This window comes from Malus domestica, chromosome 09 (genome assembly GCF_042453785.1).
Source record: "Malus domestica chromosome 09, GDT2T_hap1".
Classification (NCBI taxonomy): domain Eukaryota; kingdom Viridiplantae; phylum Streptophyta; class Magnoliopsida; order Rosales; family Rosaceae; genus Malus; species Malus domestica.
The window spans coordinates 2,836,313-2,851,973 of NC_091669.1; the positions used below are offsets into that span (position 1 = coordinate 2,836,313).

The 15,661-nt window shown below is 41.8% G+C and overlaps 2 protein-coding genes and 1 pseudogene across 2 annotated transcripts in view; 2 read left to right on the forward strand and 1 right to left on the reverse strand.

Moving 5' to 3' along the window:
* LOC139188038 (altered inheritance of mitochondria protein 32-like) overlaps positions 1 to 14,462 on the forward strand; it is a 46,798-nt gene extending 32,336 nt beyond the window's left edge. The window contains exons 2-3 of the mRNA XM_070804999.1: positions 13,275 to 13,357; positions 13,792 to 14,462. Of these exons, the coding sequence (XP_070661100.1) occupies positions 13,275 to 13,357; positions 13,792 to 13,841 (133 nt within the window). The 3' untranslated portion in view covers positions 13,842 to 14,462. The remainder of the gene's footprint in view (positions 1 to 13,274; positions 13,358 to 13,791) is intronic.
* The window catches only part of LOC139188037 (uncharacterized), a 57,632-nt gene that overhangs the window by 5,797 nt on the left and 36,174 nt on the right, over positions 1 to 15,661 (forward strand). The window lies entirely within an intron of this gene.
* LOC103442786 (U-box domain-containing protein 3-like) lies at positions 14,252 to 15,593 on the reverse strand (annotated as a pseudogene).

A 15,661-nucleotide genomic window follows, 5' to 3' on the forward strand; every position in this document is an offset into this window, starting at 1 on the left:
CCCCATTGGGCAAAGGGCCAAGGGCTGATCATAGGAGTGAGCGGCTCGAGAGGGGAGTGAGGGATAGTTGCGTAGCGTTGACACTTATCACATGAGCGTGATATTCTGATGGCATCCTGGTGGAGTGTTGGCCAATAGTATCCTTGGCGAAAAGTCTTGTGTGCTAGGGATCGAGACCCAGCATGATCTCCGCAGACTCCTTCATGTATTTCCCGAAGGACAATTTCCGCCTCCACAAATGTAAGGCATCTTAGGTATGGCAGGGTAAAACTGCGCTTGTAGAGTTGGTCATTAATGATCAGGTAGCGGGCAGACTTGTATCGGATCTGCTTAGCTTGGACTTTGTCATTTGGGAGGGTGCCATGAGCAAGGAATTTATAAATTGGGGTGATCCAACTATCTCCTTGCTGTAAATTGCACACTTCCATGACCATGGTGCTTGGTGCTGCCAACAATTCGACATGAATTTTTCTCCCAATCTTGTCTTCTACTGCCGAGGCGAGGCGAGCTAAAGCGTCTGCATGACTGTTTGCCGCTTGAGGAACTTGGGTGATCTGGTAGTGGAAGTGCTTGAGCAAAAGTCGTGTTTGCGCAAGATATGCTGCCATGGAGCTATCCTTAGCATCAAAGTTGTTCGTGACTTGGTTGACCACTAATTGAGAGTCACTGAAGATATCAATTCGTTTAACCCCGAGGTGCTTGGCCAAACGTAAGCCTGCTAGAAGGGCTTCGTATTCGGCCTCGTTGTTTGATGCCTTGAATTTGAAACGAAGAGCGTATTCCATCGCCACTTTGTCGGGGGTAGTGAGGACTAATCCTGCTCCGCAGCCTTGTTGGTTGGATGAGCCATCAACATACAGACTCCATGCTGGGGTTGTTGATTCTATCTTCTGAGCTTCCGATGGTAATGAAGCTACTGCTTCAGGTGTAGAAGCAATGTCAACAGGATATGTGAAGTCGGCTATGAAATCTGCTACAACCTGACCCTTTTCGGCTGGTTTTGGTTGGTAGGAGATGTCAAACTCACCCAATGCTATCGCCCATTTGATCATTCGTCCAGACGTGTCAGGACTCTGGAGTATCTGTCGAAGAGGGTGATTGGTAAACACGATGATGGCGTGTGCTTGGAAATAAGGGCGAAGTTTTCGAGCAGACATAACCAATGCTAGAGCTAATTTCTCAATGTTGGAGTATCGTGTCTCCGCATCTTGTAGGGCCTTGCTAGCGTAGTAAACGGGCCGTTCGACACCACTGTCCTTTCGAATAAGAACAGAACTGACTGCTGAAGCCGAAACCGATAGATAGATAATGAGAGTGTCACCAATTTCTGGTTTGGAGAGCAGAGGGGCTTTACTCATGTATTCTTTGAGGTTCCTGAATGCCTTGGCACATTCCTCCGTCCATGTAATGTACTTCTTATTTCCCTTGAGTGCTTTGAAGAAATGAGCACATCTGTCTGTGGCCTTAGAGATGAATCTGGTTAAGGCTGCCACCTTGCCAGTAAGGCTTTGGATATCTTTTGAAGTTACGGGCTCTTTCATGTCGAGGATTGCTTTGATCTTTTCGGGGTTAGCTTCAATACCTCGTTGGCTAATCATGAATCCTAAGAATTTGCCAGAACCCACGCCGAAGGCACATTTATTGGGGTTCAACCTCATTCGATACATCTTTAGAATGGTGAAAGTTTCAGATAGGTTGGTGATGTGTTGGTCAGCATGTTTGCTCTTGACTAGCATCTCATCAACGTAAACTTCCATGCTCTTCCCAATCTGTTCGGCGAACATTGAATTGACCAGTCTCTGATAAGTTGCTCCTGCATTCTTTAGGCCGAAAGGCATGACCTTATAGCAATACAGTCCCCTGTCAGTAGTGAAAGCCGTGTGTTCTTGGTCTGAGGGGTTCATGAGGATTTGGTTGTATCCTGAATAAGCGTCCATGAAGCTCAAGAGCTCACACCCTGCCGTAGAGTCTATAAGTCTATCAATGAGAGGAAGAGGGAAACTATCCTTCGGGCATCCTTTGTTTAGGTCGGTGTAGTCGACACACATTCTCCACAAGACCTTTTGAAGCAGGAGACTTTCCTTGGTCGGATTTTTCTTAACAAGGACAACATTTGCTACCCATGTTGGGTAATTGACTTCACGGACGAAGCCTATGTCCTTGAGTTTTTCAACTTCTGCTTTCATCGCCTCGTATCGCTCAACATCATAAGATCTTCGCCTCTGTTTTACTGGTTTGGTCTTGGGATCAATACTCAAGTGGTGACAGATGATATCGGGAGAGATGCCCGGCATATCTTTATATGACCAAGCGAAGACCTCGGCGTTCTCTTGCAAAAAGGAGATCAGCGACAACCGAAGGGGTGGTGACAAAGTAGTGCCAATCTTCACCATGCGGTCTGGATGGTCTTTGGAGATAGAGACATTCTCTAACTCTTCAGCGGGTTGTGCTTGCTGGGTGAAGGAGTCATCTCGAGGGTCGTCGGGTTGACTGTTGCTATCCTGAAGACCCGAGTTGGATTCATCTGGGCTGGTCTTTACGACTTGGTTATGTATAGAGAGAGTCTCCTTGGGGACAGGCAGGTGTTGTTGTTTGACTGAAGTGTTGTAACATGATCGAGCACTAAGTTGATCTCCCCTGATGTACCCATTGCCGAAAGGGGTTGGAAACTTCATCAACAACATATGTGTGGATACCATGGCCTTGAGATCATTGATGCCTGTGCGCCCAAAGATGACATTGTATGCCGTCGGGCAATTGACCACTAAGAAGTTAGTGGTAATAGTAGCTGTGTAGTGGCCTGTACCAATGGTGAAGGGTAAGTGTATACTCCCTAAAGGTTGCACGATATCGCCAGAGAAGCTTATCAGAGGAGAAATCGAGCGATCGAGCAAGTGTTCAGCTACATTAAGTGCCTTGAAAGCTTCAGCAAACATGATATTGACTGAAGCACCTGTGTCTATCAGGATTCGTTTCACATCAAAATTTGCTATGTGAGCTTCCACGATCAGCGGGTCATTATGAGGGTAGATGATACCTCTTTCTTCCTCAGGGTAGAAACATATTGGATCCCAGTTAGGCTTTTGATACTTGCCTCCTCTGATGTCTTCCACGTGAAACACTTGATGGCCAGGTCTCAAAGTTCGTTCACTGTTTTTCATGGCCCTATTGGAAGATTCAGACATGGGTGTGCCGCCGCTTATGGAATATATCACATTCACCTGGCGTTGGTTACGGTTATCCCTCGAAGGGTGAAGGAGGAACTGATCGATTTTTCCTTCACGTGCCAGAGCTTCAATATGGTCACGGAGGATAATGCACTTTTCACTATCATGGCCATTATACTCGTGGTAGCAGCAAAACATTCCCGTGTTCTTCGTGGACTTGTAATCTGGCTGTCTTGGCTTTGGCTTTGGTATCAGGTGAGCTATACTGGGGTAGATGGCAGCACATGTAGCATTCAAAGAGGTGTATGTCTCATACCTCGGGGTAGGGCCTGTCTTGACACGTGATTGGCCCACTGCGTTGACTGCCTGGGGGCGGGCATTATTGTGACGATATCCTGAGTTATCGCGATAGTGCCCCTTATTCTTTTTATTAAAATGAGATTGGTGAGGATGGAAGTCTTTCCTTTTGCCCTGAGATTGATATGTCTGCTGACTTGGCGAAGCATTAAATGAGGCAGGGGGTGTGCTGCTACCACTTGGAAGGTTGAGGTCTTTTCATTCGGTTGGATCTGGCCTCCACTCCCTACTTGCTGATAAGGGGTGACTGTAGGGGGTTTCCCTTGATATGTCCTTGCCTCGGCGGAGGCATGGTTGTAAGCTTGTGTCATCACCTCAGAGTAAGTCTTCCAAGTGTTAGCATTGATCATGTACTTGAAGAAACAGTCACGTAAGCCTGCCGTGAAAGCCTTGAGGGCGGTCTTGTCATCTGCCTCAGCGCAGCGAGAATACTCATGGCTGAAGCGGCCAGCGTACTTTCATAATGACTCGTCCGGCTTCTGGTGAATAGTGTACAAGTCATCTGCGGAATGCAAGCGATCGGTCTGGAAGATGTGTTGAGAGACAAACAGCTTCCTCAACTCTTCAAATGAGTCTACCGTCTCAGGTGGAAGACGACAATACCAGTTTAAAGCTCCGCCAGAGAGGGTGGAGGGGAAGAGAAGGCACCGTTCTTCGTCGGTGTGTCCCCGGTATACCATGGTGGACTCAAAGAGGTTAAGGTGTTCAATCGGGTCTTCCTTTCCAGTATAGAGCTGTAAGTCAAGCTTCTGCTTTGTCTTCGCTTGGAGGGGAATGTTGAGGATCCTTCTTGTGAGAGGGCCAGGCCTGGGTTGGTTCCAATCAGGTATCTTGGCTTGACGTTCAGCCTTCAGCTTGTTTACTTCTTCAAGAAGCTGCAGGACAAGGGGGTCCTGAGCGGAGTCGTGCACCACCGAAGTTTTCTTCTTTAAGTCCCCATCGCCTCTTGGAAGTAGGAAAGTTTGATCAAGATAGTGTGATCTTTCTCTAGACTCGCCATACTGACTTCTAGAGTGAGTATGTCGGAATGTTTCCGAATCCCCAGTACATTCATATTCTTCTGGGACTTGTTGCCCATTCTCTAGATTGGCGGCTGGCCTGGGTCGTGGAAGAGGACCGAGTCTTTCAGAAACCCTTGGGTCATTGATCTTCGAGCTTATGTGGATGAGATTCTCTCGACGTTGCTTTAGGAAGTCTCGACAATCGCGATAGACAGCTTTTGATCCTTCCGCTCCCTCTGTGAGGAGGTGTTTTCCTCTACTTCTCCTGCTTCGGGTTGAAGCAGCTGGGTTGAGAGAAGTCTCATGTTGATTATCACATTGATGTGTAGCTCGATCCCTATCAGGGATGTCCGTGTCGGATATCGGCGACCCTCCGTGTTGGGGGGCATTCAGTTGATTGTTGACCTCAACAGGGGCGACGAGCTTATGTGTTTGAGCCTGCCTAGCCTCGTGAAGCATCTCGAAAAGTTTTTCATATTGTTCCTGGAGGACTTCATTCTTCATCGCTATCTTGTTGTTCTGAACTTCTAGCTCATCGACTTTAGCTTGAAGAGTAACTTTATTTCCTTCATGTTTTCGCTGCTTCATACTAGGTCCAGCGGGGGTGTCATTCGGTGTGCTGTGGCTTCTTTCGCTCCCCATGTTGGAGAGAGATGCTTGGCCAAAAGAAAGTGTACAAGCGGTGGAAACCAGCTTGACAAAGCTGAAGAGAGTGGGAGTAAGTGTCTTTCCCACAGACGGCGCCAAATGTTGATGCACAAAATCAGCGAGGACTTTGGTACAACAGAAAGTGTCAGGTTTTGTGACCTTCGCTTGGTTGCTTCGGTCACTAGTGAGGATAAGTACGTAAATGAATAGAGATAGAGAAGCAAACACAGGATGTACGTGGTTCACCCAGATTGGCTACGTCCACGGAGTTGAGGAGTTCTCATTAATTGTGAAGGGTTTACACAAATACATAGGTTCAAGCTCTGGTTTAGTGAGTTCTAGTGAATAGTTTAGTACAAAATGACATTAGAGATTATTGTGGGAGTATGACCCCTATTTATAGAAGAGAGTTTCTAGTTTTGTTCTGACATTGACACGTGTCGTGTTGTGACGTGTCGTGCTGTGGTTGGCTTCTGATGTCGACACGTGTCGCATTGTGATTGGCCTCCCGGTTGAAGGGAAGCTCTTCTGGATCCTTGATGGTATAACGTTGACCGGTGCTCAGTAGTTTCGGGATTGGTCAAGTATGGTACAAACAAATACTATAGAATATTTAAATGGTCCGTAGGGTGGTTGAATCTATCCACAAATGTCCCATTTGAATCCTTTGTAAAAAGATGGAGGGTGCTAAGGTATAATACGTGTCCAGGTATGATTTCTTTACTTCTGGTAAAAGGATGCCCAAAACGGCGCATCACGAATCATCCTAGATATCCCAAACGTACATCCATAGCGAAAATTCCTTAGGAATCGCGGGCTTCTGGCCGGCCACATAGTGGACTTGAATGGATGTAATCCATTCGTTAAGCGTTCCATCTTCTCTAGAATATGCATTTAACTATATTCGTAAGAAGTGCAAAATGGTAATATGCCAAGGAATTTTACTCCATTTTTCTACATTGGTTTCAATATGGTAATAATACTCTCGAATATCCTTAAAGATCAAAAATGCGTTCTTCCGGAACGAAGTGAGTATAAGGCTTCCCTTTATGGTAAAGTTAATACCATTGGACAATATAGGGCAGTGCCATGCCCCACAATCAGGTTGGATAAGCCTGAAAGGTTGTCGGGGGATGATTAGGTATGAAGTTAGCATAGAACCAGACAGCTAACTTCCCCACAAAACATACCTAAGCATGAGTTAATTGTAGTCACATGTGGTAATCTTCGTTAATTAACTCTTTTATTCGAGAATAATGGTGACATCCAAACACTAATCTTAAATCCGAGAACAAAATAAATTATTCACAAAATAAACCAAAAAAAACAATGGGGTTCGGCCAATAGGCCGTCCATGTCAAATTTCGCTCTTCCAAATGTATTAGGTGGAGCAAAATGAGTCTTCACAAATGGACTACGAGAATTGTACCTATTCATAGACGTAACAGTTTCAATCATGTTTTGCTTCAGGCAAAAATTCATCTTTGCATGATTTGAAACAGTCCATAACGGATTTGAAGAGTCATGGAGTCCTCAGCAGGGAGGTACTTCCATTGGATATGCTTTAGGCATAAGTCTTCGAATAAGGATCATGGCGGATGCTTATTCACGTCTTGTATCCACATAAAGTAGTTTACTATTCGAAACTTCCAAATCAGTGAAATCGAACTTGTTACGGTTCGACAATACGCTGAATGGAGGAAACAAGAATGTGATTGGTGTTTTAGGAAATAAAATTTCCATAAACAACAAATTTAGAACATTCAGGTTCTTAAGACATGGTTTGGTTTAAACGGATTTAAGCATGGAGAACTTCGGGTCTCAACATGAGTGTTGCGCATTAAGAAACTTCAGGTTCATATGGCACTTTTCCGAAACTTCGGGTTCGGAAGTATGAACTTTTAAGTTCATAATATCTGCAGACAAACACAAATATATATGCAAGCAAATATACAACAAGGATATACAAAGATATAACTTCAGGTTTATAATTATAATTTAATTAATTTATTTGGACTTCGGGCCAAATTAAAATGTGGGTGAAAAAAATATAAAACCCATTAGGCCTAAAAAAAATTAGGCGAATAAAATTCGGGGTCAAAACAAAAAAAACTAAGTCACGGGTGACTTGAAAAAATTTGGTCCATACTACCTAGGCCCAAAAATTGGGCTAGGGGTCTCGGGTGTAGGCTGTAGGCCTACGGGGAGGGGGCTGGGCTGCTGCAGGCAGTCCAAGAAAATGTTTTTTTTTTCGCGGGCCGCTTCAGGCGAGCCCAAATAAATTTGTTTTTTTCTTTTTTTTTCGTTTTTTTTCTTTTCTGCTGGCCGAGAAGAAAATGGGCCAAAACAAGGGTATGTATGGGTCACTGTAGGTGAGCCCAAGACACCAAGCGAAACGGGCCGAGAGACAGAGCCCAAATGGGGCTCGGGGAAGGTCCAAAACATCCCAACCGTAGCTGGGTGTGTTCATCGGGGAAGGACACCGGAATTAGTGGACGGCGCCGTGTCAACCGGCGTTTCCAAGGTCGAGACAAGTTCGTAAGTCTACGAAAACCACAAATATGAACGGAGATTTGAAAAAATCTCGATATTTGTTGTGAAAAACCCTATAATTTCGAATCGAAATCTTGGGAAACCTAATGAAATTTAATTTGAAATTTCATACAAATTAGATGAAATTCTTCAGGAATTTCAGTGAGATTGGATCAAAGATCATGATTCCATGTCGGATTGATGCAGAAAATCACACGACAAAGCCGTGGTGTCGCTTCAGGCGATGTGTATTTTCTGGGTTTGGGACGCCATGGGCGTCAGGTTTCCAACGGGGTCACGGGTTCCCTCATAGGGACTCGGTGTGTGACTCACAGTGTGAGGGTGGTCTGCAGGCCATCTTATGATGGTGGTGGACGCCGTGGTTGGCGTCGGGTTGTCCTGGGTTTCAACCTGAGTCTCGGCTCGGGGACTCGATGCAAGCTCCAGGCCTGGCGAGGGAGTGGTTGGGCCATCGCAGGCTACGGGCCTGGTGGCTTGTGAAAGCATGGGTTCGAAGAACCCTAATTCCCCGATTCCAAATTTTTCAAATTCAATTATAGGCATATATAATTCCATGAATCACATATAATTCCATGAATCACATATTTACCTTGATGCATATGCAAATAATGGTTTCAATGCATGTACATATGTAAGATTCAATTCATGAAAAATATCAAATTCACATAATTGTAGCAATTTTGGTTATGAGGCATACACAATTTATGTAGAATCTAAAATACGTTAAACGTAAAGTTGGGTCATGCATCATGGTGAATGTTCATGCGATCAGGGCTTCAAAAATATCGAGTTAAAAGCCGTTGTTTTGGAAGAACCTGATTGCGTGATGATATGAATGAACTGGTTTGATGCAGAAAAATTATTTCTTCAATTTCGGCTTTCATCTTCAAGCTTGTATCACGTTCAACATAAGAAGAAAAATAAATTGAATCAATAAAAGAATATGAATTCAATAAAATTAAAATTTAATCAATTAAAAATAATTGAAACGTAATACTCCCCTGATTGAAAATGAATAAATTCCCTTTAAATTCTTCTAAGCACAGCGTGAAGAGCGTGCTGATAACGTGTTGTGGCCTATATTTAATAGATAGGTGCGGCAAAGAGAAGAAGAGAGAATGGAGAATAGGTTTGAGGAATTGTGTGTTAATTCCCCAGTCCTTGTGCCTTTATTTATAGTAATTAGGAGGAGAGAAACTTGCTCTCCAAGTAATACAAAGTATATTAGGAAAGATCTTCTAGATCCCAAAGGATTCCTATTTTATCTCTACTTAGGATTTACACAATCACATATTGATAAGAACATATGTCACAACATCATAATAATTTGATATCTAACCCATAATACCTCTCACATATCTGTTTGCCTTAACCTTTGTACTACAGTCCAATTTCCTCCAACCTGATATCTAACTATCTAAGTCACACATCCTTATTGTCTGTCATATTTGTAACGTTCAAGTTTCAGAAACGCCAAAGTAATGAGTTTTCCAAAAAAAAAAAAAAGCCAAAGTAATGCGTTTTGGTAATTCAATTATTGTGATGGGTTTTTAGCCTTAGTGGCTACCAAAAGGGCATTTTCTTGCAGAATTGTTCTTGATAGAATCTATGAAATAAATAAAAGTCACATATCTTCAATTTTCTTGCTGAATTGTTCTTGATTAATTTAGTTAGAGCTGTGTGTATGTGTTTTATGTTTATGTAAATCTTGAAAATATTCTCTTTGTCAAATTTTAGGGGGTGTATTCAATTGGGATTTTGAGGAATTTTAATTCTTTTAATGAATCTAAGAGTATTCAATCAAGATTTTAAGTGATTCTTTGAAATTCAAGGTATATTCAATTAGAATTTTAAAATAGTTTATTAAAATCCTTAGAAATCTGGGTGTATTCAATTAGGATTTTAAAGAAGTTTATAACATTCTAGGTGTATTCAATTAGAAATTGATTTTAAAGAATTTGAAAAGGTTGAGGAATTAGAGGGAATTTGAGAGATTTCGTAGTGTATTTTAAGCATCCACAAATCGCACATCTTCCCATGAGATTTCGAGGGAATTGAATCAAAATTTTATATGGAATATCTACAAATCAATTAAACTCCATAAAAATTTAATGATTTATAAATCCATTAAAGCCTCTCAAATTCTCAATTGAATACACCCCCTTAGAATCGATGATATAAATAGACATTTTATTATCGTATATAGCTAATTTGATTAAAACAATGTGTTTATTGCATGGAGTTTTGACTCAGTAACAGTTTAAATTGATTAAAAGATTGCTTAAATATATGTGTATTTTCTAACGAGGATTAGTTGAGTTGTAAAGTCTATGTTTGAGTTCCATTGCAAGCAACCATTTTTGGTATGTGATCTGTAAAAACCAAAAAAAGACTAAGACCCCTTGTGTGAGCTCTCGAGAAGACTTGTGGTATGCCCTGACCTTGATGGATTAGTTTTCCTTTCCCCTAAACTTTTACAAATCAAATATATAAATAAGTTATTTAGTAGTCACTTAGTATTATGATTTAATAGTATTCATTTTGACATGTAAGTGAGGAGAAATTTTTCAGTTTGTTGTGAACACTAAACATGACTTGATACACCAAGTATCATAATAAAATAGTTTGATTTTTTTTTTTTGTTTCTAACCAATTGTATTATTACAACGTGTTTCTAGTAAATTGAAAAATCTCCTATAAATAAGAAGTTTTAAGTTCGATTCTCGTCAAGGTGAATTCGAACCAAACTATTATGATTGTCTCATTGTGAAGCTAAACTCACTCCCTCCACAACTTAATGTACATAATATCATATTATTAAAAAAACTATTTATTCAGTAATTATTTTTATTTTATTACAATTTAAACTACCGACTTTGCCTGTCATTCCCAGGGAATGCACGTCGCAGAGTACAACACCGCTTTAGAGCTTCCAAATTCAAACCACTTAGGTTTTTCCGTTTCCCAACGCTCTTATGTAGATCCGACTCTGCCCCCAATTCCTAGGCAACGCATATTGCGGAGTATCGATCTAATGTTGAAAGTCGTCCAACAATCCAATTCATCACTGCTGAGGCACAGTCCTGACACGAATTCTAGTATTTCAACCAGAATGTGACAATTCAAATAGAGAAAGGTTCGCACAACTGCGTCGAATGGCACTAAATCCGGAAGTCGTGACATCCAAATGAAGTCATGACAGACACACTATTACCGTAAGAGAAGATTCTACGTATGCTCTGAACAGACCACGCTCTAATACTAATCTGACACGCCCCGATCTCAATATTCCCCGAATACCAGGATAGGCACGTGTTGGCCGACACCCGAGAGTGACGAAAGCTATTTATTGAGTGCAAATGCTGAAAACAAGGGATAGATGAAACTTATAAATGTAAAATAATAAAGAATATACATTTAAGTAACGTGTTCAGAGCACACATCTAATCTAGAACACTAAAAGAATTAATATAAAAATTGAATGAACACAGAAGTGGGTCCTACACCGAGAGGACTCGAAGATACCGATGCGGAAGTGCCTGGATGCCGGGATTGTATGCCTCGATTCTAAGTCCTGAAGGGGGCGTAAAACAAACATGAGTGGACCAATTTGATATATAAGTAGTGAAACAGTTATCAACGTACTAACCCCCAGGTTTTATGAAAACACATATATAATGATAAACATAGGTTTTCCGAAACCTAGCATGATGTGCAATGTCTCAAAATCATAACTTGTATATATAATAATCACTAGTGAATTGTTCGATAACCTCTAGGCCCCATGCCGGCTTCCCGTCTCTGAGTAGACAGTTAGAGGAAAATACACTTCAAGCCTCATGCCAGCTCCCCGTCCCTGTGCTAAATAGCCAGATGAAACACACTCCAAGCCCTATGCCAACACCAAACCGTCGCCCGGGACGGACCGGAATCTATCCCTACGTCCCGTAGTGGAAATGACCACTAGGTAAGTACAAAACCACTGAACATATATATCTTGAAAAGCAACTTCATAGTATAAAGTCATCCATCATCTATACTATAAAGAGGTGTTCGAAACATATTCTAAATATCATATCGTCATCCATCGGATATTCTATAAGAACATGGGTTATAGGAAAAATAGTAATAATTCAAAATAGTCTCAATAAGCATGTTATCTCAAAGCGTTTCATAGAACATAATCATTAAATCATGATTTTCCATGTATGCATTTCTACTATTAAAACATGCATTTTTAGAAGGGGTCCATTCATAGTACTTCGCCGCCGAAGAGCCACGCAACTAGTGAAGACAGAAACGCCACTATAATTGCCCCTAAGCACATAAAGGGCTCAATTAATAAAACTATATAATAGCAATTGAATTTGGGAAAACGGACATTGGAAACGGATTCAAAACGTCGAATTACCCTAAGAAGGGTCCCGGATAAATTTCGTAAACGTCAATAGAATATTCCCTGAATATTCCCTAATAGAATATTCCTTAACAGAATATTCTCCATAAATGGTTTTGGGCCGACTAGGGTTTAGGGTTAGGACTTGGGTTAGGTTTAGGTTTAGGATAAAGGGTTAATGGGTTTAGGTTAATTAGGTGGGCTAGGTTTAGAGGAAAGGGCTTAGGGCCCTGGTTCAAAAGGCCCGAAGGCCTTAAGCCTAAGGGTTTTTGGGTTTCTAGATAAAAAAGGCTTAGGGCCATAGCTAATTTGGCCCAAAAGCCTTTAACTTAAAACAATTAATAAAATAAATAATAAAACTAAAATGGGTTTTGGGTTGGGCTCGTCAAGAAAGACCCAAAGGGTCTGGGTTTGGTGGGTCGCCAGACCCACGGATGAAGAAGGCCGAAATTCGGCCGGAAATCTACACTAACTTTAAACGGCCATAACTTTGTCAAAACGCATCAAAATCGAGTGATTTAAAAATAGAAATCATAGCCCTTGAAGAGACAAAGAGAATGGTACCTCACACGATGTCTAACTTGCCGTAGTTGGGCTGGAAAACGCCTCGAAAGCCACTGATGTCGCCGGAAACTGGGTAAGATTCAAATGGATATAACTTCTTCAATACTCAACGAAATTGAGTGAAACAAAAAGGAAAGTTGTAGTTCTCAGCGAGACGAAGAGATTGATACCTTGTACGCAGGCAAACTTGTTGTAGTTTGGCCGAAACTTGCCTCGAAAGTGGCGATCTGCGTCGGAGCTCGTGTACGGGGCTTCATGGTTCGACTTCCAAGATGCCAAGACTATGGTTGAGTTCATAGCGACGAGATAAAGATGATGGTGATGTTGAAATTGTGATTTGATGATGATTTTAGGATATGGGTTATGGGTGTGGCACGGTGAAGGAGAAGAAGAAAAAGAGAGTGAGGGAGAGTGACGGGAAAGAGAGGGAAGAAGTAGACCAAAAAGGGGATGGGCCTCACGTGGCACACAATTTAACACCAAAAATAATTTTAAAAGAAAACAATACCCAAAACAAAATGAAATTACATTACTTTTAGGGGTGGGGCTTTACATGAAGGAGTGAATATTATGTATTATTCATAGCAGGTATGGCTATGTCACTCCTGACAATGTGCCGGAATTGCTTGATCAGCATATTGGGAAAGGGAGATCATCGAACGACTTTGGAGGTTTGTGCGTTTTTGGTTTTGCTTACCCCCTTCTGATGAAAATTTCCCTGGAACTGAAGCATCTGTCATATTTTTGGATTGCTGATTATTTCTAGTGTTGTATGATAGATTATTGATATTGAGTTGCATTAACATCGAGAAACCAAATCAAACAACCTTTTTATATTGATAAACCAAACCAGAGGTGGTTTGGGGAACAGGGGATATGGTCAAGTAGGCACTTTACAGAGATGGAGAAAGCGAAGCAGATCTAGCGAATTGGATATAACGTCATTACCCTGCATATATTTCTGATTTGTAATGTTCTTCTGATTAATTGTTGTCAAATTGTGTATTAAGCATGATCATACATGTTCTTACTCAATTGCTATTGACGAAACTTAGAGTTGAATCTTTAAATAACTGAACACGAAATTCAATTTCATTCCTTACAGGGGCCGAATGGGAGTATCTTCTGATGAAGCTGAAAAAATTAATGACCTGAAGCTTCCAAATGGAGGAGAAAGTAAGAAAATCAAGGAGAAGCCCAAAGAAAATGGCAATCAGATTTAGAAAAATGAGAACTTTTCAGGCTGTTGCCAGGGTGCTAGTAGTAATGGATTTACATGCTGCAAAGAAGTAAGTTTGGGGCAGAACGGTGGAAGTGAGGAAAAGAAGCTGAAAGAAACCAGAGAGTCGTGTGCCAAAAAGGATGCCTTAGGGAAGCTGCCAAGCTTGATTGGGAACTGGGAGCAAAGTGATGTTCTCGCAGCTGCTGCCGTGGTTGGAGCAGTGGCAACAGTGGCTGTGACCTATAGCTTTTATAGAAGGTCAGGCTGAAACGTACTCTAATCCATGTCGGGTTCTGCCACGGGTGTCGAGGCCCTATATTTTTCTCTTTGTAGAAAGATGTTATAACGTCAATTAAATAAGCTCTTATATATGAAAGGAGAATCTGGTAGCTACACTAAATGTTCATTTTTGGAGGGTGGGATGACTTCCCGAAGCTAAGCCATATACAGTTACAAAAATATTCACTATTCCTTTCCGTAGTTGATTGCGTACACGACTGATTTGTTGTTCCAATATACTGTTGAATGGTTTTATCTTGATAGTGGGATTTTTTATGAGACTACTTTGATGTGGTGTTGTCTAAGCTCTTGTTATTGTTTTTGATTTGCCTGCTGGACTCGTAGATAGCAAAGCTCAGAGTTTGGTCGAGATCATCGTCCACTGCTGATCTTTGATAGCATCTCCTCCACCAGCCTCAATACCGTTGTACTCATCCCATCAACTTTTTCTCCCCCAGCATCAGTGTCCTGCATAATCTGCTCTATATCCTTATTCCTCGACTGCTTGTTTCTCGAACCGTAATTGGAACAGTCTTTCAAGAGAAACAGTAACTCCTGTGCCGTGGCCTTAGCCGTCCACGTCCCATCCATGCTCAGCTGAAGCAGTCCGGGCATTGCTCCTTCTCTCAGTATCAGTCCTCTGTACTTCTCTCTGCAGCTGTGGCATATAAGCCGGAAGATACTGTGTGCTCCTTGCATTTCGTCGATCCCTCTTCAATTGTCTCAACAAGTGCCCAGATTATGTCGCACGTACCCGCAGTTTCCTTCAGCGCAGTCTTCGATGAAGAAACAATGTCGTCAAGTAGCGCAATTGCCTTCTCAACTAGTTGGCTTGATTTTTCCAACCCGTGAATTATTTGTAACAACTATAACACTACGCCCGAAGAGACGTAGTCTGATGGCAGGTTGAGAGGTTGTGTAGTGTGGCTATGCTGTCGAGTTTCGCTTGCACACCGATGCCTCCAGCATAATCTTGATCGAGAAATTCAACTATTAGTTGGATGCCTCCGTGTGATGCATTTTGTAGCTTGTTTCCCTTGCAAGACGATAGGATCAAAAAAGCTGCCATCGTGAGCTCGATCATCGCCTTGCTTTCACAGCTAAATTGATCCTTACTTTGTGCAAGTAAATTACTTATTTACGACATTGATCCTTCTGACGTAAGCTACAAATGTCTCCTCTAGCTAAATTTTGTTAATTACTGTTCACAAAATAAAGATAGATAGTCATTTAGTTGGCCGGTTGGAGTTTAATTTTCTGCATCTTTTGTTAAGATAGGTTGTTGGAGATGAGGTCTTTTCCCATTGATACTCTCTAGGCTGACTCCAACGAAGATTCTTCTGTCCACCAGCAGGGGCAGTTGGACCGACCTGCGCACCAACCTTAAAATACAATAAGGTCGTCATCTGGTCAGAGTTGGGCGGCAGATTTCTCAAAAGACTACAACAAAAAATATGGAAATTGCATCGTAAGC